A 25,210-nucleotide genomic window follows, 5' to 3' on the forward strand; every position below is an offset into this window, starting at 1 on the left:
ACTTGCTGGCTTGCCTGGTTTTCTTGCCAGTTTTTCCACTATGTTGACAGGAGTCTTCCTTAATCATGGCTGTTGGCTAGCTCAAGTCTTGGAATTCTGGAATTGAATTTTTCAAGAGGGAAAAAATACTTGATGGGAAGATTATATTTTCAAGTCCTGCCACATGTTTACATGGTATAACTGAGAGAGCAGTGACTGTAAACCAAGCTGATTAAGTCTCTCAGCTTTGCTGCAAACACTTGGTGTTTTTGTGCTGACCTATTCCTTTGGTACTGTGTCAGGATAAAAATGTCTTTTTAACCTGTGATCTCTAGTTTATGAAATTACAGAATTTCCTGCTAGTCCATAATTCCGCTGCATGTCTGTTTTTTAACACTCCTTCATATTGCAATAAGGAAACAAGCTATAACAAATTTCTGCTAAATTGGTGCTCCATTCTTGAAATTATTACAGTCTCCCGTGGTTTTTGCCTCTCTTGGAATTGAAGCAGTAGAAAGAAAGTCCTCTTTTACTGAGCGGTCGCTGCAGGTCACAGTGCTGGATGTTTGTGCAGGCTGCAGATGGGAGACACTTGGCTCAGCTGAGCCAGCTGGTGTGCAGGGCTGGCTTTGTTGCCTCAGGGGTATGAGGCTGCTGCCTGCTCAGTCCAGTTGTGCTCATAGTACAAAGCCCTGGAATACAGACAGTGGTGTGTTTTGAGGGGGGGACCAGAGGAAAGAGGATCTTCTGCTACTGGAACGTGCTTTTTGAATTACTGTTCTCCATGAAAAGGTGTATGCTACAATCCAGTGGCATGCTGGGTTGTAGAATAACACTAACAATGAAAATTCAGTTCAGAATACCTCTGAATGTAAAAAGAAAGAAAAAATCTCTTAAACTGAGCCGTCTTTCATTTTATGTTTCCTTTCACGTACTTCAGGAAAAGTACTATACAAATAGTTCAGAGATTTTTAACATGCTGGAAAATTTTTATATTCCTATCTATAAAACTTCAGTCTTTCCAATCATTCATTTCAAAAGGTGCCCAGAAGGCATAAAATAGTTTTTCTATATCTAAAAGTGCAACAATATTGAATTTTTATGTTATTGGATATAGCCTGGTGGTTAAAAGAAAGATTGCATTGCAGCAAGAAACTGAGACTTGTCTTATAATTTTTCCCTCTCCGTTTGGACATGTGAGACATGATTTTAAAACTGCATTAACTTAGATTAGCATGATGGCAAGCATGAAAATTTTGTGAAAGAGGTTAGGGTCGTTCCATATTTTAGGGGAGATAGAGGAAATGTTCGCTGTGTGTTTTGTGAGTGTGGCTTTGGGGAGTTTTTAGCCTCACTTTCTGAGCAAATGAAGCTGATGTATTGGGCAGGCCTTCCAGAGGTACTTCTCTCTTCCCATGCTTTTGTAACACTGGGAGAGTTTCAGTTAATTTGGCAGGAAGGGCGTGAGGAGGGGAAAGTGCCCTGCTGATTCCTGCAGTGAAGGGGAGACTGCAGTGGGATGTCTGTGCTTAGTGCACATCAGAAAATCCTCCGAGGTGTACATGCTGACCAGAAATCCAGAGAAGTCAGAATCACTGGGTTTGCTGCTCTCCAAACTGCTAGTTAATTTAAAATTGTGAATATTTGCTCTGAGCTATTAGCAGGATGACATAGTGGGGTGAAAGACTGTTGAAGTTCCCAGAAGTGTACAATAGATAAGTCCGCCAGATGACCACATCTGACACATGTGAGTTGCCAGGACATTATTTCTGGCTGCTGTCAGTGATGAATTGACTCCTTGATCTTTTCTGTTCACGCAAAGGGGAGTTTAAAGCAGCGGGAACGTCGCGTTCGTAGGTGTTGGGGAGACTTGGGTGACGTGGTTGTACTCCCCTGACTGGCTGTGACATCGCTCACCTTCCTGCTCTCTGTCTTCCTTGCAGTAACATGTCTGATGCTCTGGCAAACGCGGTGTGCGAGCGCTGCCAGGCGCGGTTCAACCCCGCAGAGAGGATCGTGAACAGCAACGGGGAGCTCTACCACGAGAACTGCTTCGTCTGCGCTCAGTGCTTCCGGCAGTTCCCGGAGGGACTCTTCTATGAGGTGAGTTCTCAGACTGTGTGGAGGACAGGAGAAATAGCTCTGTTAAAATGCAAGGAATTAGGTGGAAATTCTGGCAGATATAAGAATTTTCGGGCTTTCTTGCATGTTTAATGTCTTAGCCCTAAACCTCTGTTGCCATTTTTTTGAGGAGCTTCCAACTTAATTTCCCTTTTTTTCTTCTCATATATTCCCTCAGTAGCAGCAAAAGCTGCTCTTTTGGATAAGAAACATTTCAGAAAGAAAACTAAACGTGTTTCTTAATCATCATAGAATCATAAAATAGTTTGGGTTGGAAGAGACCTTACAGACCATCTTGTTCCAACCTGCTGCCATGGGCAGGGACACCTTCCACTAGGCCAGGCTGTGCGAAGCCCCCTCCAACCTGGCCTTAATATTTCATTAAACATGAGTGAATTTTTGTCTTCATTCTTGGACATTTTGGCCCAAACTTCTCCAGTTGGGCACCTGAAATAGGTGAACCCATTTAAAAATTACGTTGACTTTTTTTTACAGAATATGCATGAGCACATATTATGAATACACATTATTTTAAACGGGCTGTATTTTTTTGGCACTAGTTTTAGCCTCGTGTAGTAGGAGTAGTTCTGAACTCTAAAGTAAAGGAAAAATTAAATTAAAGGCAACTGTAGTAAAAGGACTTCGGGATTCTTCAGGATTTTTACTGTCTTGTGGCAACATTGCTGTTAATTTAACTGTTTGCTGTGCAAATCCACCACGAGACTGAAGTCGTATCAGGATATTTCTTTAAGAAAAGCCTTTAGGAGTTGAAAAACAGGTGGGGGGGGGGCTAAAACTGGAGAACTTGAGTGACCTTGACTAATTGGTCATTTCAATGGACAGTCATGCTGAACTGTCAAAATGTAGAAGTAGTTCAATTATTCATGAGGGCTCCTTCTCTCTTGTTTTGTTTGCAGTTTGAAGGTCGGAAGTACTGTGAGCATGACTTTCAGATGCTGTTTGCTCCTTGCTGTGGGGAATGTGGTAAGATGTGGCACGTGTCAACACCGTGGGGTAACAGCTACAGGGCTGTGCAAACCTTCCAGCATTGCTGTGACATCCAGCCCTGGGCTGGGGTTGTTGAGGTCATTTAAAGGAGCAGGAGCTCTGGATGGAAACAAAGCATGATAGCAGCAGTGATTTGGGGTATCCTGGTTGTAGGAATATTTGGGTTTTCTTCGAAGTTAGACTGTTAATTGTGCTTGTGAAATTGAAGTGAAAGGATTATGAAGGCAGTAGATTTTGATGCCTGTTTTCTGATGCATCTCAAGCTGCTGCTTTCCTTTTGCAGGTGAGTTCATTATTGGACGTGTTATCAAGGCAATGAACAACAACTGGCACCCAGAATGTTTCCGCTGTGAGCTCTGCGATGTAACCCTTGCTGATCTGGGCTTTGTGAAGAATGCTGGCAGGTAAGACAGAGAAGGAGCTTGGAAAGTTTTATCAGTGTGTTATTGATACAGCAGTGAGATGCTGAGAGTGGTCAGTTAGTTGTGCACAGAGGAAAAGCTTGAAAAGGTACAGGAGAAGCTTTAAGGAAAAACCTTTTATATGGGAAATGGAATGAAGAACAGTGTTCTTCATCCAATGAAACATGTAGAAACTCAAATTTTAGTAGCTTGTGGATGGGTTCTGGAAAAGAAAAGGATTTCAGGCAGAAGGAAGGGATTTCAGGAAGAAAGCTGAACAGTACATGAGAAAAAGGAATTATGTGATCCTGGGCAGGCTATTTATTGAGTAAGCTGCTGAACAGGAAATCAGGATATAGAAAAAGGCCAAGAGAATAACATGATGATCACAGCAGTCTGTTCAGCATGTGATTTCACTGGTCTTCAGAAATCATTCATTTTATATACAGAAATATAAAAATGAGTCATAGAGGTCAATTAATACATTTAATTAAAAAGTAAGAAATAAAAACACAAAAGAGAGCTTATACAAAAGCATTCCATGATAAGAAAATAAAACAATCCAGCAGTTAGCAGACAGTGCACAATTCATAGTTTATTTTAGGCTTTCATATGTCATGAGCAAAGCCTAGTAGTTTATCCTAGAGTTTATATTTTCACTAGCTAAATGGTGAAGAAAGGAAGGAAAGGTTATATACTTGCATCCAGTCCTGCAGGGAGTCCTCTCAACTCCCTCTTCCCTTCCATTCTGTATGCAACTACTGTGCCTTTGTGCCAGTTGGAGCTGGGCATAATTGATTTTTCTTTGACACCTAAGCTTGTTAGAATGGGCTGTTGGGATAGCACTTAAGATGTTTTGGGAAAGCAGTTAGGATTGAAGCAGTTCAAGCAAGATAAAGTATGTTTGATTTCGTAATTTGTGGGCCAAATCTATGGTGGTAAAGAGCTTATAAAAATGTATTTCACCTCTCATATGATTTCCTAAAATATTTGTCTCCATAGCATTGAAGCAGTCTTCTAGTAAATATTATTGGAAACTCTTGCATTCTTTTTCACCCTTCTTATTGTACCTGGTCTTCTCCAGTCTGCCTGTCAGTTCCAGGCATATTCTACATGATGCAGTTTGTGTTAGTGAAAATAAAGATAATCCCTGCGTTATCCACAGGGAAGGAATAGTCTTGCTAGATAAGTCACAAAAAAGTTGTAAACCATTTTAAAGATGGGAGTCTCTTCTGGACCAAGTAGACTTGACTTCTTCAAGCACTTACTTTTCTTCACTTCTGCCATTTGGGTTCATATTTTTACAATTCAGTATGTAGCAAACATGAATGCTGTATTCCTAAACAGCCCTTTTCCACTCCTCAGTTTGAGGGTTATCAGGATATCTGGGGTTTTGCAGGGAACTGCATAAAAGAGACAGTGTATTAATGTTGTCCACCCGCTGTCTGCAGCTTTGAGACAATGGCAGAGTGCAGATAGAGAAGATAGTGAGAAGTTTTGTGCTCATCTCCAGCTCTAAATGCTGGGAAAAATTAAAAAAACCCACATTGTAAGGCCTGTCTTAATTCCAGTCCAGGCTAGGTTCACTGCTGCATTTGGTGTTTTTTTTTTTTCTTGTCACCATTTAGTACCAATTTTCTCTCTACTATGTATAAATGCTTTGAATTTGGAGACTTGGGCAAGATGTGCTAGGGTGTTGTTTTCTCATCAGGCAGGTCTGTCTCAGGAGTGGATCTCTAGTGCTGGCACAATATGAAATTTTAGAGAAGGCTGTCTGCATTGTGCAGAAGAAGAGTCGTTACTGAGTGCTTTGGGATTAAGTTCTTTGAAAAAAAAAAAAAAGGTCCATTTTCCTCTTTGCCCCTTTCCCTGTTCCTAAGTGCTCAACCCTCAGTTTCACATCTTGGAAATTAGTAGAAGTGTCCTTCTGTTTGCAGTTTCAGTAAGACAAGCAGATGTGATCTCTGTTGTCAGAGGAGTTCTTGCTAATTGCAGTCCCACAAAACCAACAGAACTTCCCTTCTCGGGCTGAGTTTGACTCTGTGTGGACTGTCTCACCAGCTATTTGTGCTCTCAGCTGCTTTTGGTGGAAGTGAGCGCCCTTAAGTCAAAGCAGTGACAGGAGTCACGTTCACAGTTCAGATTTAGCACTTAGTGAGCTTTCATTTGTCTTACCCTCGTACGTTTGAGGCAGCATTACAGTCTTTTTAATACAGAACAGATTGCACAAAGCCTCGCGGAACTTCTCGGCTACGAAAAAGTACATGACTGGGTCGAGGGCCCCGTTGAGGCTGGTGAGGCAGGAGGTGACACGGTTGCTGAGGGCCAGGACACGCTGGGTCTCACAGGAGGTTCTGGTGCCGTTGTAGTGGAGAATGTAAATGTAGCGATTGACGTGATAAGGTACAAAGCAAATCAGAAAGATCATCAGGACCATGATAATCATTTTGACAGCTTTTTCCTTCAGGTGTTTCTCAACTCTGTTCCCACTCTTCAGGCTTCGGATGATGAGTAAGTAGCAAGTCACTGTGGTGACAAAGGGGAAGGTGAATGCCACTGCCAAGGACACGAGGGCATGACGTGAGGCCTTTTCTCTGTAGAGCTGCAGGCAGACGGTTGTGTTTTCCATCTGGACTGTCTGCACACTGAGCAGCAGAGGTGCCATTGCCACCCCAACAATGACCCACAGAAAGGCACATGCCACGTGGGCATACCGGGACCTGCGGAGCTTGATGGACTTCACGGGGTGCACAATGGCCAGGAAACGGTCAATGCTGATGCACATGAGGAAGTAGATGCTGGCATACATGTTGAGGTAAAAAAGGAAGCCGGTGAGTCTGCAAGGGATCTCACCAAATGGCCAGTGGTTACCAGAAAAATGGTACACCAGCCGGGTGGGAAGTACCAGCACAAAGGACAGGTCTGCCACAGCAAGATGCATCAGGAAGATGTTGGCGGGTGTGCCTGACTTTTGGTCCCGAATGAAGAGCCAAAGAGCCAGGGCATTGCCAGCGAAAGCCAGGATGAAGTCCAGGAAGTAGAAAGTGGCAAAAAGGATGTTCTCCATGTGTGTCTCTTTGCCACATTGCTCTGACGTTTCCAAAGCAAAATTTGATTGATTTGAGCAATTGAAGAGTGGGCTTGAATCTGCTGGGCCATTCATTTTTCCCCACAGTTTTGAAGGAAAAAAACCCACCCTAAACCTGAAAGAATTAAGACAGTATATTACAAAAGAGCCTGGGTTTGTGGAACAAACCAACCAAACAACCAAAAAAAACCCCAACAAAACACCCAAAAAACTACACGTGGAAATCAGTGATGTCTCCTGTTTGCTATTATTGGTGTTTAATGTGACAGGTCAGTCTGAGTATAAACCCTTATATTAAAATCCTGAATACCCCCTGCCTGGCCAGGTTTTCCAGACCAGTAATTGCTGTGGAGGGAACCTTATTAAAGAGCTGGCTAGCTGGTGATGAGCTTGTATCCAACCTGTGTGAGGTCAGTTGTATAACCAAGTAGTGAGATGCTTGTGTCTAGTTAAGAGGAGTAGAAGTGAGTTTTGTATGTCTAGCTAGAAAGTATTTGCCATGTTTTAATTTGAAATCCTGATTCAGGACTGAGGGGCTCCTAATGAGTAAGCTTTTCTGAGCACAGGTATATGTTGTAAGGTGACCTAGCTTAGAATATCTGTCTTGTTCCTAGAAGAGATGGAAGACAGGTCAGGTCTTGTTTTTATTAAAAAAATCTACAGGGTTCCTGAAAATCTTTGAGGATTATTTTAGTCTAAAGTCCTGTATTTAAGGCAAATGCACCTATTTCCAGTATAGTTGGAAAGTTTTCAGATGGGTAGCAATATCCCATCTGACGCTGAATTGACTTAAAGATTATTAATAATGCCCATGCTGTCAGTCACTTGTCAAAGTGCCATCCTTCCCTACAGCTTTTCTCCCCCAGCATAGCTCTCTCTTTTCCTCCCTCAAAAGCCTGAGCTCCATGTAGCTTATTCAGGGCCTTTTCCAAGTAGCAGCTTAGTAAAACTGAGCTTAGCTTGGCCAGTCTGTGTTTGCAGTGTCCTGAACAGCATCAACAAAAAGTGATAAGATTTTCTGGGCACCTCCCCATGGCTTTTTATACACTGCTCATCAGTGGGTGTAGGTGGTGGGAAAATGCAGGCCATCTGAAATTCCAGCCTTGTCCCTGTTTCTTGGATTCCTCAGAGGTGTTACAGTATGTGCAGCAGTACCTCCATTGTGCTTAACCATTGCATTTTGTACTGACTGATCATTTCTCCATATTATTCAATACGTCTTTAAATATATCCAATATACAGTGCATCCAGCTTCCCAACATAGCTCATTATTCAGATGTCTAAAAATATTGGGATAATCAAGAAACTGAAATGGGATTAAGGACAGACAAATATATTGGATAATGTAAGCAAAATTCCAGATAATTATTTTTTTCTTTTTGCCTGCTGTTACTTTCAGGGGAGTAGCTAGAGGTTTATGTGCTGGACTGTTTCTGTTTGATTCACAGTTGAAGAGACAGAATCAACAGAAGGGGGACTGAATGAAATTCAGAAATTGAAATTTCTTCCTATGGCCACAGAGGGCCCTTCTTACTCCATGCATTGCCTGGATATCCTTCCAGGTTTGAGTCTTAATAACAAGTTATTATCTTGCCATTACTTGCAACTGCATGTGCAAGGAAGACTGTACAGCCCTTATGTCCAAGGGAATTTCATCCATAAAAATACATGTGAAATCCTGCTTTCATGTACTAAAGGAAAATGCCCTGTTTGCAGGTTTTTTGTATGAAGCTCAGGGGTTTGCAGAGAAGCCTGCAGTTTTTTGTTTCTAGTGTTCCTTTGTCCCTTACCAAGTAAGACCTGGAAGTATTCTGGAACACAAGAGTTTGAAGTTTGTATGTGATGGTAATGTTAACTCAAATACTTGTCCTCCCTGGATGGAATTAGTTTAGGTATGTGCTTTTCTGTTGCACACCAAAGGAGAAACACAAGACCATGCCTTTTTACTGTTAAATTACAATAGGGCCTATCACCTCATGTTCTTGCTATTAAGCCTTTTTTTGTGTCAGACCCATTGTTGAATTGTGCTTTTCATCTGCAAAAAAAGTCATCAGATGATGTTTATGTCAGTGGTGGGGTGGTCTGATGGCTAAACATTACTGTATCCATGGCTGTGACACCTGAGCAAGCTGAAAAGGCAAAAGCAAGGGTTGTCTGATGGAACAGACTGGGATGGCTCTTATCTTATTGAAATGATTTAAATCAGTTCAGGAAGAGAAGCAGTGAGCAGAGTTTTCCCTCTTTGCAAGCTTGTTAGGGGTTTGGTAGCATGATAAATTGAACTGATTCTGTTTGAGCCGAGTTCCTAAGGAGGATCTTGGGGATTCAGACTCAGCTGTGTTTCAGTGCCAGGCTTGGAATAGACAAGACTTGAAAGTTGAGAGTTTAATCCTCACTGATGGCAGCACTGGGTCTGCCATGAATTTCTATCCAGACATGGCTTTCAGTGCAAAGTGTTGTGGGGTGGAGTAAAAAGGAGAATGTCAGAGCTATCTAAGCAGCCCACTATGTCAGCGTCAGGAAGAGAGAGGCTTAGAACTACTGATAAAATTGAAATAAATTCAGTCTTTGCTAATGAGTGCCTTCATAGGAGAGTTGCTCTTACCCAATTTACTTTTGAGAGCAAGGTGAAGGAAGATATTTTTCACTATCTGATTAGAAATCATAGAAAAGGGAAGGGGTCCTCCTTCTAATTTTGTTTATATTTTAAATTAGAAGGAAATGTTAATTAAAGCTTTTATGTATTTTACAATTCTGCTTATTGGGTGAAAACTGTGGTGTAGCACTTGAGTAGGTTAGGGAAAAAGCTGATGTCAGTAGAATGAATTGTTGATCTTATTTTTACAATTTATATGTTTTCAACAAACTGCTACAATTTTATAAAAGTAATCATTCTCTGACCAGTGTGTTCTGTAGACAGTGTTGAAAGCCCCTGCTGTTATGTGCAGTTCCACTTCTATTTTTCTTGGTTTTAGCCTATCAATTTAAAATAAATGTTTTTAGGTTTCTTTCTTCCTTTTTGGATTTTTATGCTTACAAAAAAAGCACTGGGAGTCCTAGAAAGCCTGTCGTACTAGTCTGTATAAATGCTAGGAGCAAACTAGAAGCCTTGCCAAATCACCTAGAATGTGTAATTTGTGTTAAGCTATATAGTGCAAGAGGCTGTGACTTCACAGACTCCTTTAGGAGTCTGGCTCATTATCCAATAATTTCCGCTTGGATTGCGCTCTTGGTGTTGTGTGAATATTTAGTGATTTATGTGTTGCTAAACAGAGCACTGTTCTGGAAGGGGCCATTATCCCAGGCCTCCCAGGGCTGAGCTGTAATGGGAATGTCACTGCTCGTTCCAAGTGTGTGCACACTGACCATATTTTATGCCCTGTTTCTCTTCTGCTCACAAACAAGCAAGATAACAATCCACAAGGCTGTCGGTGTGGACATAACACAATCACTCTCACAGCAGATGCTCCATCTGTCATTAATGAAACAATTAACTAGCAGAAGAAATCTGTAGGTCACTGTAAGTTTGTTACCTGGCTAGTTGGAGCTTTGTTAGAACACCCACTGCCAATAAATATGTACTCTACGTTAGGGTTTGTGGTGGATATCAAAAATTCCTGTTCTTGCCCCCAGCTACTGTAGTTTCTGGTTTGTGATTACACTGTTTTGTGTGTTGTTATGATTATGGATTTAGTGTCTTGTCAAATGGGAGTGCCTCCTATCTTTCACTCAGAGTACTCCTCATTAGAAAGAGTCCGCTTCTGACTGAAGTTATTCTCCTGAAAATCACTCCCTGCTGAGACCACCACCCTTCAGCTGAAATACTTCGTTTTTGTGAGCATCAGAGCAGTGTCAGAGAGCACTGGACATACCATACAGCTGGCACAAATGGATATACATTAGGTACAAAAGTTTGGAAACTTTTTTGTTTTGAGAGAGCAATGTAAAGAAAGACAAGGAAATTAATCTTTGAAATTCAAAAAATACTGCCTATTCTTAGGTTCAGACATTTACATTATATTCAACCATCTCGTTATGTGTGTCTTTGCTCCTCACTGGCTAAGACTAATGACATTAGGAAAGCTCCTAAAAAATGCTCCTGAAAGAAGAAAGCTCTTAAAGCCCCTTCTAACAGAATTGTGTCTCTTACCTCTTTACAGTGCAGTCCTGTGGGTGGAGTATAGGGTCCTTTTGGGGAAAGTCTCAAGGAACTCCTCCTGATGACAGCAAACCAAATAGAAGCAGAACCGAGAAAACGAGATGATTCCAAAAGAGTGCAGAGTTGCAGAGGGTGGAGAGGGAGGTCCTCTATATAGTGTCCTCCTCGCTCTGATAGTGCATTATCAGCTCAGTCACACAACAGAGCAGGGGAGAGGAGACCTCAGCACTGAGGAGCAGTCTTCATCCCAGCTGAGCTCTTGGCACTGGGGGTGCTGCTGCCTGTATAGATACGAATATCCTGCATGAATATTCCAGTATTCATGGTGCTTACTGAAGGCTGCTACTGAACTCCTAGCCGTGAACACAGACTCCTTGGAGCCCCTTGATTATTTTAGGAGGGTGGAGAGAAGCATTGTTTGTGGGAAATCTAGTATTAATAGACACAACAGGACATTTCAGAATGGGATAATTCCATAATGGTGGGAGTGGGGAGGGGTAGAGGGAGAGGGGAGGCTGCTATGGCAACAGCTTAGCCTGTCCAACACTTCCCTTTGCTTGCAATAGAGGAGGGTCTGTGGGAGGGCAGAGGGTTTGTGAGTGGGGAGGGGGTTGATAATGGTTTATCAGTGCAAATGGCTGAAGGCATCTCATTCAGCTGAATGAGAGGGGTCTCTTTCAGGACACTTGCTTTGGGGTCCCCATGTCCTGCCCTGTATAATTACTCTGCATTTGACAGTGCTGAATAAAATTGATGCCTTTATGCCGAGATGAGCACAGCTGCATATTTCCCTATAATGGGGTGCTGTCTGCTTTTTCTGGACTCTGTCTGGGCAAACAGTAGTTCCAGCCCTGGACAGAGACAGTTGCTGAGAGGAGGACTCAGATTTTTGAGAGAATAATAATGATACTTAGCACTTAGGCAGGCGCCTGCCAGTTGAGGGTCATAAGTGTTTGAGGTCTCACAACAACATCTGTGTTGTATTCTTATCCCTGTTTTATAGATCTAAGGGTAAGTGATTCATCACAGCAGAATTTTGGAGGAAGAACACACTGCTTCATCCATAAATCTGCCCTTTGCATTTGAACTTTTCCTTTTGTTTTGAGAATGACCTGTTGTGGGGTGATGGATAGGGTTAAATCTAGAGGAGATTCAGAATTCTAGGGTAAAAAGCAGCTGCATCTCCCTGGACAGACTGAGGTAGACATGCTCCCCTGTACAACAGTAAACATCTGCTCAGAGAAACATAACGGAGTGTGGAACAAAGTGGAGACTACATAGCTCTCCTCCATTGAAATCCCAGCAGAATGGGAGAACACTGTGGTACTGAGACCATACAATACCTGTCTGATAAGGGAGAATCAAGATGTTGTGCTGCTAAAACCAACTACCATGTCGAACCCCCTCCTCAGATGCCAAGCCGTGACCAGCTGCCCCTCCCATTAGGTGCACCAATCAGAAATAAAAGGTATTTGTGACTAGAGCCATGCAAACTTCACCAAAACACAAAGAAAATAGTATAAAAGTAAGTTGGGGATAGGGGGAAAGTGGGAGAAGACCTTCAGTGAAACTGCTGGAATTAATTGATGGACCGAGTCCGTCTTCTTCCCTCCCCAGAGGGATGCCTTGGGTGAAAATTATACTCTGTGTTGTTAAATACTGCTTTTAGGACTAGAGCGTGTGTTTGTGCTCACCCTATAGCATGTTAGTAGACTGCTTGGTGTCAGAGCTTGTGCTTGCTTAATATATGTATCAGTAGATTGCTTTAAAACATATTTTTGCAGTTAGAATCTGTCTCCGACAACCTTCAAACCTTATTAATGTGTCACAATTTGTGTTTATAAAGAGGGTTGTTCTGTGAACTGTTCAGGTGAGTCTTCACAGTTGCCAGCAGCGGAAAACACCTTGGCAGGGCCTGCTGAGGGGTCTTGGCTCTGTTGAGCTTCCCCTAAAAGGGTGGTCGAAGTGCCCTCCAACCTTGTGAATCTGTTCGTGAAGGGTCTCGTTACAACTGTTGAACACCAAGGTCTTGACTTTCCTGGGGGTCCTGACAGGCAAAAGTCTAAACTCCCATCTTTCATGTGACACCTGTAAACCTCAGCAAGTGTTTGACATAGTGATACAGTGAAAGGAATTAAGCAGGCTTGGTAGTTTTGGGACAAAGCAACCCGCAGAAGTCATTTCTCTGCCATGTTTGTTTTATCATAAATTGTTCCCAGCACACAGCGTTGCAGCTAGAGGGTTAGGTAATAGGCAAGTAAACTTGAACAGCTTCTCCTCAGAGCTCCTAAATATTGGGATAAAACTGGTGGGTTCCATCAGCCTTTACACAAATTTTTTTATGCCTTTGTCTGAGTTTTTCTACCAGGAACTTGCTTTATCTACCTGTTCAGGGATGTACTTGTAATGTGTTCTAGAACATGTGATAGGAACACAGTTGCATTTACCACACAAAATTGCAAATTGCATAGTTCTTTATTTTCTTTAACTTAGGACTAAGAGGAATTTGTATGTCAAAGAGCCAGCATTCAATTGTGTCTCGTTTGTCCTGGCTGTTGAAGACTAATGAATCCAGCCATGGTAAAGGCATGCAAGCAATGCACTTTGGTTTAATGCTTTTTATTCTCTGTCCTCGACTCCCTCCCAGTGCTGTAATGCCTCTGTTATGCTTGGATCCCATGGTTAGTAATAGAGAGAGGGCACTGCCACCTTTCCTTGCCCAGCTCTCGGAAAAGATCTAAAGTGTTAGAAAGGATACCTAGAAGAATAACTATGTGATATGGGATGGAAATCCGTGAATGTTGAAGGAGTATTCTAAGGAAATACAGCTCTGTGACTGCTCTATCCACATATTCCTCTCTGTGCAACTGGTGTGAAATACTGGATACCAAAGTGAATTATGTTTAGTCTGACACTTGTGTTAAATAAAGTACTTTTAAGAGAAAGCATTTTTAATACTTAATTTCCTTTACTTTGTTCAACCAGGCATCTGTGCAGGCCCTGCCATAACCGTGAAAAAGCCAAGGGACTGGGCAAGTACATCTGTCAGAAGTGCCACTTGATAATTGATGAGCAGCCTCTGATGTTTAGGAATGATTCCTACCATCCAGATCACTTCAACTGCACCCACTGTGGGTATGTTCTCATACTGTAAACTCTGACAAAAAAGAAAGGAGACAAACACTTCAGTCAGCAGCACAGTCCTTCCCAAGGCCTGAACTTTGTTGCCTTCACATTGTTGAACAAACAGAAATTGGGTGAGGAGAAATCGAAATAAATTTGGAAAGCCTACAGAAGCTTTAGTTTTATTTTGCCATTCAGTGTTCTCTTATTCTAACCTTGAATGACACTACTTTACAATGAAAATATTTCATTGGGATGATCTTACCTGAAAGACTGTGTGCAGATTGCCATAGTAGTGTTGTCCAAAGATAGCAGTTATCAGGCTATTCAAAATAGTTTCATTTTGAATTCCTGGATAGAAAAAAAAAAGAGCTGTGTCAGTGTTCTGGCACAGACCATTACCACACTGTCTGACCTGAATTACTTTGCCACACAGGCAGTATAATTGGGGCACAGTACAGCCCTAGACTGGGTAACAGTACAATTAGGTAACTCAATGTTGAGCAGTGCTAGGATAGTCCTTGTACCTGAGCTCTCCCATTCAGAGACAGCTCAAATCTTAGCATGGCACTCCACTGTTCCATGTGTAAGTGTGCCTTGTATTTCTGCAAGGGTGTGTAGCTGAAGACATGATGTTCTACATAAGTTCTTGTCTGGCAAACTGAGAAGGCAGTTTGAGAAAGATGAGTTGACAAGGATTGTATTTCACTAGCTTAATGACTGCATTTGTAGCACGAATGTTGCCCAAGTTCCAGTTTAGTCTTCCAAAATTTCATCCTGGGCATTAAAGAGCTTCCCTTGGTGTTCTTGCTTCAGGGCATGTTTGTGTTTTCAGGAAGGAGCTGACTGCCGAGGCCCGGGAGCTGAAGGGAGAGCTGTACTGCCTGCCCTGCCACGACAAGATGGGGATCCCCATCTGTGGGGCCTGCCGCAGGCCCATCGAGGGACGGGTGGTCAACGCGCTGGGAAAGCAATGGCATGTCGAGGTGAGGCCTCTCTGCATCTGAAACTTCCCTCAGGAGCCAGTTTGGGAAAGGACTAGTGCTATTTGGAAGCTGTAGACGTGTAGGTGATCTGTAATGTGTGAATTCCAACAAAACCAAATCGCTTATGTTTCAGACTGTCTTCACCTTTTGTGTGTGAATGATCATGTGCAGCAGGGCCATCAGAAAGCTATGCTCTCGCTACTGTAATGACCTTATTTTTAAAATGCCTGAGTTGCATTGTAAAGATTCTTGCAGAATATGATTCACTGAACAGGATTTACTTACTAATAAATTTCTGTATTTGCTATGGTATACTTAAGATACGTCCTTTCCCATTGCAGTTAACAGGTGCATAAATGTGTTGGAATTCCTGCTGCAGACAGAGCCAGTGCAGTTCCTACTGCCTTTTCAGCTCATTGTTTCTATAACTTTCAGCTGAGTCATCACAACTTGCTCTGAAGTGTTTTAGTGATGTATGTTTTCAGTCATTTAAGCCTCCTGGGGCTTGAACTGAGAGAGATGCTGCTGCTCATTTGAAATGTATTCATATGTTTTATGTTCCTGTTTCTCTTCTCTGAAACAAGCAGGATAATAATGCACAAGTCTATCAATATAGAACACAAGATGATTGTCCTTCCAGCAGGTCTTCTACCTATCTTTAATACAACTCTTAATTACTATAGAGACTAAATATCTCCTCTTTCGCTTCTGTAAAGATTTTCCTGTCTGTGCTTCATTAAAGCATTAAGAGGCAAGAGTTTTAAACGGAAAGAAGTAGATTTAGATTAGAGGTTAGGAAGAATTGGTGGTGAGGCACTGGAACAGGTTGCCCAGAGAAGCTGTGGCTGTCCCATCCCTGGAAGTGTCCAAGGCCAGGTTGGACAGGGTTTGGAGCAGCCTGGGATAGTGGGAGGTGTCCCTGCCCATGGCAGCAGGTAAAACAAGATGGGCTTTAAGGTCCGTTCCAGCCCAAACCATTAAGTGTCAGGTATTAAGCCATAATTTGTAGCCATGTAAGTTTTTCCCTGGTGATGGTAAAGTCACTTTTTGTGCCATGGAATGTCTTTTTTTTTTCTTCTACAGCATTTTGTTTGTGCCAAATGTGAGAAGCCATTCTTGGGGCACCGACACTATGAGAAAAAAGGACTGGCTTATTGTGAAACTCACTATAACCAGGTAAATTCTGCCATCTATGCTGGAGGTACTTGCTCTGACTGGCAAATGCTTTTTTGCATTTTAATATGCAAAGCTGCAGATTTTGCATAATCTGAATTTGTAGAGGCAATGCAATATTAAGAAATTTGTGAGATTTAACAGAAAAAAGTAGTTTTTCTTGATAGATGGTAAAGCAATGTTGAGAACAGAATAGAAATGTCTTGGGGATACTGATTTTAATTTGTGCCATTGACAGAAAAGCACTGACCACGGGTTGTGATTAAAATCCCTGTAACTGTACTTCTAAACTATTTGTGTGGCCATCTTTGATAATACTTTCTTCCATGGGCCTGAGACAGCTGTTATGTTGTCTAAAGCATGGGAAACTATGTTTCAAAAGCCAATCAAACTCTGTTTTTTCTGTACGATTCTATGGAACAGCTATGAGTTTGGTATTTTCTTCTGTCAGATAAATGAGGTGAGTGTTACTGTTTTGATAGAAGCTCTACGTTTTATTTTGGTATTTATAGTTGAGCATCAGGAGATGTTTGTCTACAGTAAGCATCATACTCTACTGAACCTTTCTTCTCCAATTGCCACATATACAGGACTTTAAGTTCCCATAACAGTGGTAGAGTGTGAGGCATCAACAAAAAAGGTTTTGTAGTATTTAGTGGTATGAGATCCAAAGGAACATAGACTATTTGGCAAGTGTATGAGAAGTTATTCAGAAGATTTAAATTGGTATATTTGGGGGCCACTGCAGCATCTGGGAATTCTTTGATTATTAGGATTTAATGTTCACACCAGCTGCGTAATGTGGGGAGCATGAGTAGTCAGCAACATGAGTTCCTGTTCTTATTTCTTTTCCTGTGCAGCTCTTTGGAGATGTTTGCTACAACTGCAGCCACGTGATAGAGGGAGATGGTAAGATTTGTTCTCTCCTTGTTTTGGGTTGCTGTCCTCGCTCCATTTGTTAGTGCAGCTGTTGCAGTCCCACAGTTGCAAGGCACCAGTGTTTGTTTTCACATCTGGCGACATTTGAATGTGGACATAAATCTGAATTCAGATAATCTGGCAGTTTCTTCTTACTTTGTGCTTTTGCTTTTGCAGTGGTGTCAGCTCTTAACAAGGCCTGGTGTGTGAATTGCTTCTCCTGCTCCACCTGCAACATCAAGCTCACACTGAAGTAAGTCAGTGTTCATATTTTGGACCATGTGAGACATTCACCCCTAAGGTGGGGTATCAGCTTGGGGGAGCCATGAACCAGAGGCTCTCTGAGGGGCAGTATACCTCTTCTCTGTGGGAGCAGGTGCTTATAATTCCACTGATTTCAGGGTTAAAAGGGAGCTGACACTCAGCATCCTCTCTGATTTATTTTTGTTTATTAATCTGTTCTGTAAGAAGGTGGAGTAAGAGGAGGACTCATTCAGCAGTACAGAGGGAAGGCTCTGAACTTTGAGGAACTACCTGTCCTGAAGAACCCACAACCTCCATGTCTCCTTAAATTTGCATGCTCCCCTCAATGACAATATTTAATATTCCACAGATTAGTTTGAAATAAAATACTATGCTATTTGCCTCAGATATGTAGAAGAGGGACAGGAAAGAAGCAATCCTACATTCTTCCTGTCTCAGGTTCAAACCCTTACCCTACTATGCTGGGTTGGCTCCACCAAGGAGCTCTAATTCATCACAAAGAGGACCTTTGAAGTGACACTTGCATTCTACAATAACAAAAAAATTATTCTAGATTGTTACATACAAATATATAGCAAAATCTTGCTCCTTATTTAACTAGGGTGCTAAAGACCCAGATTCCCTGGTAAGAACCCAATCTCTGTTCTTACATCACCAGAGGAGGAAATGAGTTGGTTTATAAGTGCAGATGCGTGGAGATTTGAATTAGTGAAGCATATAGTTTGCAAATACCATTTTAATAACTGTTCTTTGTGTTAAAGGAATAAATTTGTGGAGTTCGACATGAAACCTGTGTGCAAGAAGTGCTATGAGAAATTCCCTCTGGAGCTGAAGAAACGCCTGAAGAAGTTGTCAGAGCTGGCATCCAAGAAGGCCCACCCCAAAGCTCTAGATTTAAACTCTGCTTAAACAGGTCTGTCAGTCTCCTGACTGCACTCTTACAAAAGCTGCTGCTCACTGCAGCTCTTGATTACAGAGGCAATTACTAAGAAGTGACACCAAAGATAAGTAGTCCCTTCCCCTGCTTCTGGTAGTATTGCTTGCATCTAGACTATCCCTTTTCTCAAGCAGTTGTCTATTAACACTGGCAGAAAGAGGAGTATGGTTTGTGTTTGAGCAGTTTACAGGCTGGTTATTAATTTGCTAATAACAATGCTTTTTGCCTTTGTGGAATTGTACACAATCTTTCCTTCCTCGATTGAACTGTGGTTCTCCGTCCATTCCTCTTAGTCTAAGGAATTTGGAAACAGTGGTTTAATGTAGAGCTGGAAGAAATGTCTGATTTGCTCTTTTTCAGATAAAGTATCAGCATTTTTCTTCTTACTGTGGGGGCAGAAATTTTTAGGCTTTTTAGTACCTAGGTAAATATTCTGAAAGTTGTTGGTCTTTGCTACATGCAAAAAGTTCTGGTCTTTCTCCATTTTCCTTCTGAGAATATATGGGTGCTGTACAGTCCTTCTGGTTTGTAGGTTTACTAGAAAGGTTCAGGAACCAACAGCTATGGCATCTGCACTGCTGGCTCGTATGTCTTAGGCCCAGTGCTAGGACAGCTGCAGAAGTTTGCTTTGCTGCTTCCTGTTCAATACTGAGGAGATTTTAGGTGTCAAGGCCATGTCAGGGTTCTCCATGATGAGGAGATGCCTATGGGGAAACAAAACATTCTATCAGAATTAACAGTCTTTAATTTTCCCTGTTCTCTACTACTCCATGGCTACTAGAGCTTCTGCTGGTCAACACAAAGCATGTCCTATCCACTGGTGTAGCTAATATTTCTTGAGGCAGTGTGGCTGGAGCCTTGGTTATTCTTCTGCACAGGGAAATCAAGTGGATAATATGGTACCAGTTTAGGCACTTAAGTTTCTCTGTTCTCACTTTATTTGCAAGCTGAATATAGGCTTGGTGGTCATGCTTCAGAAAGCCCAATTACATGAAGGCATTTCTAATGTTTACAGTTTGTAGCAAATGTGGTCTTATGCAGAAAAAACCCCAGAAAGTGCTTCTCTTAAAATTTTTACCCAAATAAGATTTCCCCATCACCTTTCTTCTTAAGACCTGAGTGTACTTAGAGAGAGGATCTCAGTCATGAATGTGTACATCTCAAGCATATAGTCCTGCTCTGTAGTTTTGCCTATCACCAGTGAAGTTTCAGTGGTCCTGCTGTCTCTGCTACTACAACCCAAGGTGCTGAGAAATGTACTGGTGTTGAACATTCTTGATACTTCTTTAGGGGTGAGCCATCATCTGTGCTGCTCCTGAGCCCACCTGCACACTGTATAATCACAGTGAGCTTCAGTCCTCTGGAGGCATGCCCTATATTTTCTTGTGAACTAAGCTGAGCAACCTCAAAATCCCTTTCCATGAACAGTCGAGACTGTGCCTCCCCTTTTGTGAGGCTGACAAGCACTGGAGGACTTCTGTCCCTTGCATGATTTAAATCTTCTGAAAAGTGAGTAGGTCAAATGAACACAGCAGTTGGGCCCAGGCACCACCCTGCAGCCCCAGGTGAATTAGCTAGCAAGAAGTTAAAGTTTCCCCATTTCTTGTATATGTGAGCAGCAACTGGATTGGGGCAATAATCTCCCTTAAAATTGTGTTAATACGCTTGCTGGATCTCTTACCCATGGAACTGCACCCCTGATAGCAGAGCAGTGGGGGGAAACCCTGGTTAACTGTGTGCCATGAAAATCCCGCCTGTCAGAGCATCTCTTAGATCCTCCCTGTCTTTGCTAACTCAGCTTGCCTCCTCTGCTTTGCTTTTTGTTGCCCTAAGTTACCATTAACTTTTAACTGTGTTATACTGTATCCACTATAACACTGCTGAAGGGATGGCCTAGGTTTAACAGCAAACTCTTCTATCCTCTCCTGGCCACAATCTCTGTAGATTCCAGTGAGAGCAGGTGCTTGTGTCATTGCTTTAGGAGAACACGTGGCTACTTGCTGTTCTCTCACTAGCCTTAAAACAGACTTTTAGTTAAGGGCACAAAGAATGTGTCTTTTGGTGCAGTAGTGTGTGGCCACTGTAAACACCCATCCTGTAAACCTATTGTTGGCATTTTTGTCACAGCACAAAACACAGGAAGTGCTGCTCTAGGTTCAGCTCAGTTGGTTATGCAGATCCTCCTCAGCATAAAGCATTCTGGTCTGTTCCTGCAATCTCAGTCCCAGGCTATGCCTTGTGCTGAATCTGAGCAGCTGTGTATCCCTCCTGGGAAGGAGGTGGAGGACCACACAGCAGCACATTCCTGGTAAATAGGGAAGGATTATGTAACTAGCAGGCAATAGGTAATATTCTTTCAGTGGCCACTCAAGTTCAGCAATGGAAAATTGTGGATGTGGAGGGTGAATGGAATTACTTTTGTAGTGCAAGTAGAGAATTAGTGTGTGCTCCTTACCTTGTCTCGTGCTAGAAATTCAGCAGACCTTGTAAGCTTCAGAGTTCAAAGAAGAGTTTGTATCATTCTCTTTGATAGGCCGTTCAGTTCTCTAGGATTTGGATTATGTCCTTATCATCAGGACATTTTGGAAAATCACTGGGCGGAAAAAAATCATCGTAATCCCTGATCTCTGTATTAGTGGAAGATGATATTCTCTTAGTATCTCCTAAAGTATTATTTTTTCACAATTATTTTTCATATACTTCTGTTGCCCATAGCCTGCAATGTGCAGAGTTACAGTACTGCATATTACTGCCATACCTTTTGTGGGAGAGTGGAATTGAAGGAGTAGGAGAAATAATATAAATAGTTTAAAAAAATGCATCTTCCTCTACTTCTGTGAGTCTGCTTTTTAAAAACCAAGCAGAATATAGTGCAGGCTCATGAGTTCTCCTTAGTGTGTTGATAGGCTGACATGTTTTTCTTTTTTAGTAAAGTCAAGGTGTCAGTCAGAAATAAGCTGCATGCTTTTTTCCATTGTTGTAAATCGGCCTGCTAGCCAAATTCATCCTCAGTATCACACCACTGGAGAGTACAGATTTATACCAAGGTTGAACTTGGCTCAGAAACCTACACTTACTAAAAGCTGTTGTCTCATTCCATGCATTTATAGTTTACATTCTTACTTCTACATAATTAAAATCACTAACATAAACTGAGTACACTTGAAAATGGTTTTGCTTTTAGAAAGCACAGTATGCGAAGCTTGTTTGTATTCAAAGGCTATGCTAATCACCTGCAGTCTGTCTTTGTGGCAACTACTCTGCTCTCTAGGGTTTGCATCCTGGTGTTTATTTTTACAGCAGTCTGTGCAATGTTGGCAAATATTGGTCAGCCTTTGGTACAGAGGGTTCCCGATGTCACATGGTGTGTTAGATGATATGACTGACACTTTTTTCAGAAGTGGTTGGATGGTGAAGGAATAGATTGCAGGCAAACATAATAAATGTGGTTGTACTAGTCTGTAAAGCACTGTTAAGTGCTGAGGGTGTTATAGACTGAGAAAAGAATTAGCAGCTACCTGCCTTGGTTCAGGCCTTGATGAGCAGTGTAGGTTCTGCATCGTGTAGAGCTCTCATTTTATCACACAGGTGCTGTCTAACCAAAAAGTGGGATTGTGGATTGAAATGTTGTAATATCGTATCTTTGTATGTTCCTATAATAAAGTTAACTGTAATACATTTTAAATCTTTACACACACACAAAAATAAAAAATTTGTATAATGTACAGTTAAAAAAAATACTGCATTTGCAACGATGAACCAGAGAGCATTACCAGCTCTGAGGAACCCTGGGGATTGCCCAGACCTGAGACACTGTTGTGGTGAGTTCATGTTTTAGATCTGTGCTGCTTCTGTGGTGATATGTTGGTTGATAAGGATGTGCAGAAAGGGGTATTATCCTTTTAGAGGCTGTGTTGTACAAAATGGGTTTGTACACAGACGGGATGCTATGATCATTTACAGGCTGTAGTAGATATTTGCTAGATTTAAGTTACGTGGATCTAGAGCAAATACTCAAGTTTCTTGTGAAGAAAAAGACATTGCGGTTGATTTTCTGCAATCTTTATTTAAAAACCAAGAACAGTACAGTTTGGCTGCAGAATTTCTTTCTGTACAGGTGAATTATTGAACTTATAGCCAGTTAGATCAAAACCACTCCAAGTAATGAATTTCCAGTGTTTCCATTGCCAGCAATGGACATTACAGCAGGAGTGTCTAATTGCTTGCAGAAGGATCACTATTCTGACAGGTGTGGCACTCGTTTAGATGCACAGAGTAGGGCTCTTCCCTGCCACCCATGAACAAAAATCCCATCAGTGTTTGAATTTCACACACACACGTCTGAGGGAACAAGGGACCGACCCTTTGTGCATCCATTGGCAAAGCTGAGAGATCAGGCAGAGCTGCTTTTCCAGCACTGCCAGATTGTGTCTCAAGGAATTCGGTGTAAATGCTTTAAGACACATCCATGTTTCACTGTGAGCAAGGGAGAAGTACTTTTTCTCTGAGGGGGATCATCCAAGCTTACTCCCACCACAGTGCATATCTGCTTTAGACACTCAGCACACTCTGGTTGCTGTGGGACCAAAGCTGTGTGTCTACAAAGGTCTGAGAGACGAACATAAGAGCTGAATCAAATTTTACCACTCAAACTGTCTGCTAAACAGGAAACAGAATCAGGAGAAATTAAAGCTATTCTTGTCTCCTAAAGGAATGTCTGCATAACTTCAAGTTGAGAACATTTTTATAGAGTAGAAAAGTCTCTTTTCAACAGATGTTTGTTAGACTGAGTTCTTCAATTCTGATTTGCACTGAATAGTACATCTATAACTTGAAATAGGAGCAACTAAAAGTAATGGACCCAAAATCCAGACTCATTTAAAGTTTAAGCTTACTAGAAACCACATAGTAAAAGTGGTTGTTAGTTTCCAAGAGCATTATAAAAGGTAGAAGAAAGAAGACTATTTAATTTAACCAAGGCAGTGGTAAGTCAGGGGGCAGCCTGTTAATTTAGCAGCACGCAAGAAGTACAGTTACATTCTGTAACTGGCTGTCCTAGGCTACTGTAACGTGCAACACATAACCTAGGGATCAAAGGATGAAAACCAGCATCTTACCTTTCAAAGTGTCCAGTTATCTACTACTGAAGGGGCATTGCTCCACTCTTAGAATTTCCAGTAGGAGAAAAAATAATTCCTTTTGTTTCCAAAGAAGCATGGAGTTTATGCATTTGGTAAGAGCATATAACAACAAGGGTCATTCTTTCCAAAAGGAAGACAACTGTTAATGTATGTCTTCCTTTGAATGGAGGAGATTCAGGCTATCATAAGAGGCCCTCATAGGGTTCCCCCACTCCCATACAACATTGAAGTCCACCTGATCCAAAATCTGAATGGAATTCTCATACTACATCTAAGACAGACAAGTGTTACAGATATTTGAAAGCACATGCTCGCTTGAGCTTCTCTCATAGTAATATTTCAGCAACTCAGTTCTTCCAGTTTGTGACCAGAAGACTGATCACCAAGCTTAATATTTTTTTAAATGGCATTTCTTATGAGAGATGAAATTACAGGTAGTTTGGCACAAACACAGGTCGTGGGTTCTATCCCCACTCTCAGGCTGGGAGGTTCTTTTGCTTGTTTACAGCATTCATGAGCAGGCGCACGTAGGACGTTAACAGGTCATCCATTTTGTAACCCTGTCAGGGAAGAAAAAAGTCTTAAATCTCTCTGAGAGCTCCAGAAGTAAAAATAACTAGAATTTCCTCCCTGGTTTATCTTCTTCTTAGGTTCTTCCCTGCATGAACATCTCTTTCCATAGCTGTCACAGTGTTAGTAATGACTTACCTATTTCTACTCTTCATAGATTTCCAAAGCTTTACAGAGCATAGCTCTGCTGTCACCTGGGTATTCACTCTATAGCTTGACTTGTACTCTAAGATTCTTGTATTTAAGGATCCAGGCTTTTGTGTCAGAGCAGTTAGCCTACAAATGTTTTTGTTATCTTTACAAACCTACCATTAAATATTAATACAGTGATACTTCTTTGAGCCTCTGGACAGTCTGAAGCCAATTGTTAAAAAGTTGGTACCAATCATTGGAAAGTATAAAGTCTTACAAGGCTGGCTTTCCTGCATAGACGGAGGCAGACATGCAAGACAAAAAGCCTCTTACATAGTTTTTCAGTCTTGATGTCTCAGGTGGATAGAATTTTGATGGAGGGGAAGAACTTGGGAAATTACTATTTTCATTGTGTCCTGTGTCTTAAATCTTTGCATCAGATAGCATGATATAGCATGGAACCAGTTCTAAATGGCAATTTTATTGACACAGCAGCGAATGCTTTTTGTATCTGCAGTGGTATTTATCTGTTTTGGCTCCCTTGTTTTGTACCAATTCTGGATGTAAAGTTATAATCAGGAGGTTGTTTTGTCTAAGTTGAGGAGAGTCTTCTTACCAGAGATGTCTCACATAAGAGCCGGTTTCCTCGTACCAGGTTCCCTATTGTCATGTGAAAGTATGTGCTCCCACTGCTCCAGTTGGAGATTTTATTGAATGGGTAGACTGTTAAAATATCCTGTAAGGGGAAACAAATTGAACTATAGAACATTTCTCAAATGAAAACAGGCTGTTACATAAGAAAACCGGTAGAGCCAGAACATTCTTTTTCTTTCCCACTTCATTTATAAATGCAGTGGATCAAGGTAGTTCTTGCATCTAAACGAGTGTTATATTGTATTTTCACCAAGCAAGTGAATCTTAATCACACTAGTGAGACTTCCTTTCATTATATATTGATCTGTGCCTTAGCACACTGCCATTATATTTACTATAATCTAAAACTCACTGGATAGTCGTTTCATTATTGAAAGGAAATAGTGATATTCTCTTTTCCTGGGAACTTGGTAAGACCAGAGTGTTGGGGTTAGGCAGCAGCTAAACACTGCCATTCAGCCTGAGCTTTTAGACACCTGGGCTTCCTGCAAAACACTTTTCTTGAAGCAGGTGCACTGCCCATCCATCTGACTGATCTTGCACATCCATCTTACCA

The 25,210-nt window shown here is 41.6% G+C and overlaps 3 protein-coding genes across 3 annotated transcripts in view; 1 reads left to right on the plus strand and 2 right to left on the minus strand.

Moving 5' to 3' along the window:
* Nucleotides 1-21,882, plus strand: part of LIMS2 (LIM zinc finger domain containing 2) — a 32,683-nt gene extending 10,801 nt beyond the window's left edge. The window contains exons 3-11 of the mRNA XM_027724968.2: nt 1,923-2,082; nt 3,018-3,084; nt 3,392-3,512; nt 13,742-13,891; nt 14,715-14,865; nt 15,949-16,041; nt 16,899-16,947; nt 17,134-17,209; nt 17,982-21,882. Coding sequence (XP_027580769.1) covers nt 1,923-2,082; nt 3,018-3,084; nt 3,392-3,512; nt 13,742-13,891; nt 14,715-14,865; nt 15,949-16,041; nt 16,899-16,947; nt 17,134-17,209; nt 17,982-18,129 — 1,015 coding nt within the window. The 3' untranslated portion in view covers nt 18,130-21,882. The remainder of the gene's footprint in view (nt 1-1,922; nt 2,083-3,017; nt 3,085-3,391; nt 3,513-13,741; nt 13,892-14,714; nt 14,866-15,948; nt 16,042-16,898; nt 16,948-17,133; nt 17,210-17,981) is intronic.
* GPR17 (G protein-coupled receptor 17) lies at nt 3,988-10,876 on the minus strand. Its single transcript, XM_027724967.2, has 2 exons — nt 10,748-10,876; nt 3,988-6,712 (listed from the first exon to the last, which is right to left on the minus strand). Exon 2 carries the CDS (start codon nt 6,670-6,672, stop codon nt 5,641-5,643), a length of 1,032 nt encoding a protein of 343 aa, XP_027580768.1. The 5' UTR covers nt 6,673-6,712; nt 10,748-10,876; the 3' UTR covers nt 3,988-5,640.
* Nucleotides 21,883-22,203: 321 nt separating the features above from the next.
* MYO7B (myosin VIIB) overlaps nt 22,204-25,210 on the minus strand; it is a 51,508-nt gene continuing 48,501 nt past the window's right edge. The window contains exons 49-50 of the mRNA XM_039391177.1: nt 24,617-24,736; nt 22,204-23,858 (exon numbers count right to left, since the gene is read on the minus strand). Of these exons, the coding sequence (XP_039247111.1) occupies nt 23,775-23,858; nt 24,617-24,736 (204 nt within the window). The 3' untranslated portion in view covers nt 22,204-23,774. The remainder of the gene's footprint in view (nt 23,859-24,616; nt 24,737-25,210) is intronic.

Source organism: Pipra filicauda, unplaced genomic scaffold, assembly GCF_003945595.2.
Source record: "Pipra filicauda isolate LSUMZ 115617 unplaced genomic scaffold, ASM394559v2 scaffold90_size2875636_pilon, whole genome shotgun sequence".
NCBI classification, from domain to species: domain Eukaryota; kingdom Metazoa; phylum Chordata; class Aves; order Passeriformes; family Pipridae; genus Pipra; species Pipra filicauda.

Coding starts and splice junctions, on each gene's coding strand:
- GPR17 (XM_027724967.2), bottom strand. CDS start 6,672: ATGAATGGCCCAGCAGATTCAAGCCCACTCTTCAATTGCTCAAATCAA.